General features: G+C 55.0%; 1 protein-coding gene across 1 annotated transcript; it reads left to right on the top strand.

Moving 5' to 3' along the window:
- Positions 1–254: 254 nt before the first annotated feature.
- On the top strand, positions 255–1613 carry adrb3a (adrenoceptor beta 3a; the record flags this gene model as incomplete). The annotated part of the gene is made up of 1 exon (XM_080853102.1): positions 255–1613. One exon carries the CDS (start codon positions 255–257, stop codon positions 1611–1613), a length of 1359 nt encoding a protein of 452 aa, XP_080709228.1.
- Positions 1614–1953: the final 340 nt, after the last annotated feature.

The raw sequence follows: 1953 nt of genomic DNA, 5'->3' as shown, positions 1-1953 counted from the left end.
CTGATCTGATTGATCCTTTCATGAGCCATTTATTTGTAACATCTTTTGAATGTCTTAAAAAAAAAGCAGGCGTGAGAATATAGACTTTTTTAACAGAACAGAGTACGAGAGAGCCTACGTCCATGTTCACAAAGATGCATACAAGAAATGTTGCTTTTTTTCTCTTTGGGTTTCTGTCAGCACATCAGTTGTGAGAGCTTACTTTTGTATTTCATGCTATCTGACCTGGGACTAAGGCGCCACTTTTAGCCAATATGAACAGCAGCATGTTCGTTCATAACCACACTGGTGCCAACCAGGAGGCAACCGGCCCATGGGTCTTGGTGTTTATGGCCTTAATCGTCATGATCATTGTAGTGGGCAACCTGCTGGTCATCATTGCCATTGCACGCACCTCCCAGCTCCAAACGATGACGAATATCTTCATCATGTCTCTGTCCTGCGCCGACCTCATCATGGGGGTGCTGGTCGTGCCTCTGGGGGCCACCATCGTGGTGACGGGGAACTGGCCGCTAAGCTCCACCTCCTGTGAGCTGTGGACCTCGGTGGACGTGCTCTGCGTGACGGCCAGCATCGAGACGCTGTGCGTGATCGCGGTGGACCGCTACATCGCCATCACGCGGCCCCTGCGCCACAAGGTGCTGTTGAACAAGTGGCGCGCTCGGCTGATCGTGTGCGTGGTGTGGGTGGTGTCGGCGCTCATCTCGTTCGTGCCCATAATGAACCAGTACTGGCAGGAGGTGGGCGACGAGGCGGCCTTGGAGTGCTACGAGGACCCGACCTGCTGCGACTTCATCACCAACAAGACCTTCGCCATCATCTCGTCCGTGGTGTCCTTCTACATCCCGCTGCTCATCATGATCTTCGTCTACGCCCGCGTCTTCCTCATCGCCCATCGCCAGGTGCAGCTCATCGACAAGAGCCGCCAGCGCTTCCAGAACGACTGCATGGCCACGCAGCAGCAGCCGCAGCAGCTGCCGAATCTCCACGGAAACAATAACTTACCGGCAGGAGGGTGCAGCAACAGCGGGGCCGACGGCGGCGGGGGCCAGAGGTCCAACACCAAACGGAAGAGTTCCCGGCGACGGGCGTCGCGGCTAACAGTGGTCAAGGAGCACAAGGCCTTGAAAACGCTGGGCATCATCATGGGGACCTTCACCCTCTGCTGGCTACCCTTCTTCCTGGCCAACATCATCAATGTGTTCGATCGGCACCTCCTCGCTGGGTGGGTCTTCCGCCTGCTCAACTGGCTGGGCTACATCAACTCGGGACTCAACCCCATCATCTATTGCCGGAGCCCAGAGTTCCGTGCCGCCTTCAAGAACCTCCTGGGCTGCCCGTGGCTACGCACGCCAAGCATGAACTCCCTGTACAAGGAGCTGAGGACTCGCTGCCCCTGTTTCCTGGGGTCGGCCGAGTCGGGTATGGCCGGATCATTCCAGAAGGCTCCCTCGGCTGCGCTGCCGGGGCCCGAGTGCATCTCCGAGGGCAACGAAAGCCTTCACAGCAGTCAGAGCAGCTACCGGAGCGAGGAGCTATCGCCAGAACCCCCGCACTCCAACGGCGGCAGCACGCACTTCAGTGAGTTCTCCGAGCCTGAGACTGAATTGTAAGTCATTTTTTTTTTAATGTTACTCCTCCAATTCCTTCCTCACTCTCCCGATGTAGACTGTGAAGCTATTTTGAGGGACTCCAATTGACTGCATGAGATACTCATGACGCTGCCATTGAAAGGCAAAGAATTTTTCAGGGCTAATGCCGGCACAGTAGCACCCAGTGTGTAGGACACAGTATGTGTATGCAAAACATTTGATTCAGCGGCCTTATCGTGTGCTTTTAGCTTGGTAACATAGAAATAGACAGAGTGGTCTCTGTGGGGCTTGTCTGTGGGAACATTGCAATGCAGTTAACAGGTCATGTTTCCCACAGAGTGCCCATTTTGCTGTGAGTGTG

The sequence above is a fragment of the Sprattus sprattus genome, assembly GCF_963457725.1.
Source record: "Sprattus sprattus genome assembly, chromosome: 15".
Lineage (NCBI taxonomy): Eukaryota > Metazoa > Chordata > Actinopteri > Clupeiformes > Clupeidae > Sprattus > Sprattus sprattus.
This window is presented reverse-complemented; position numbering and strand designations above follow the sequence as displayed.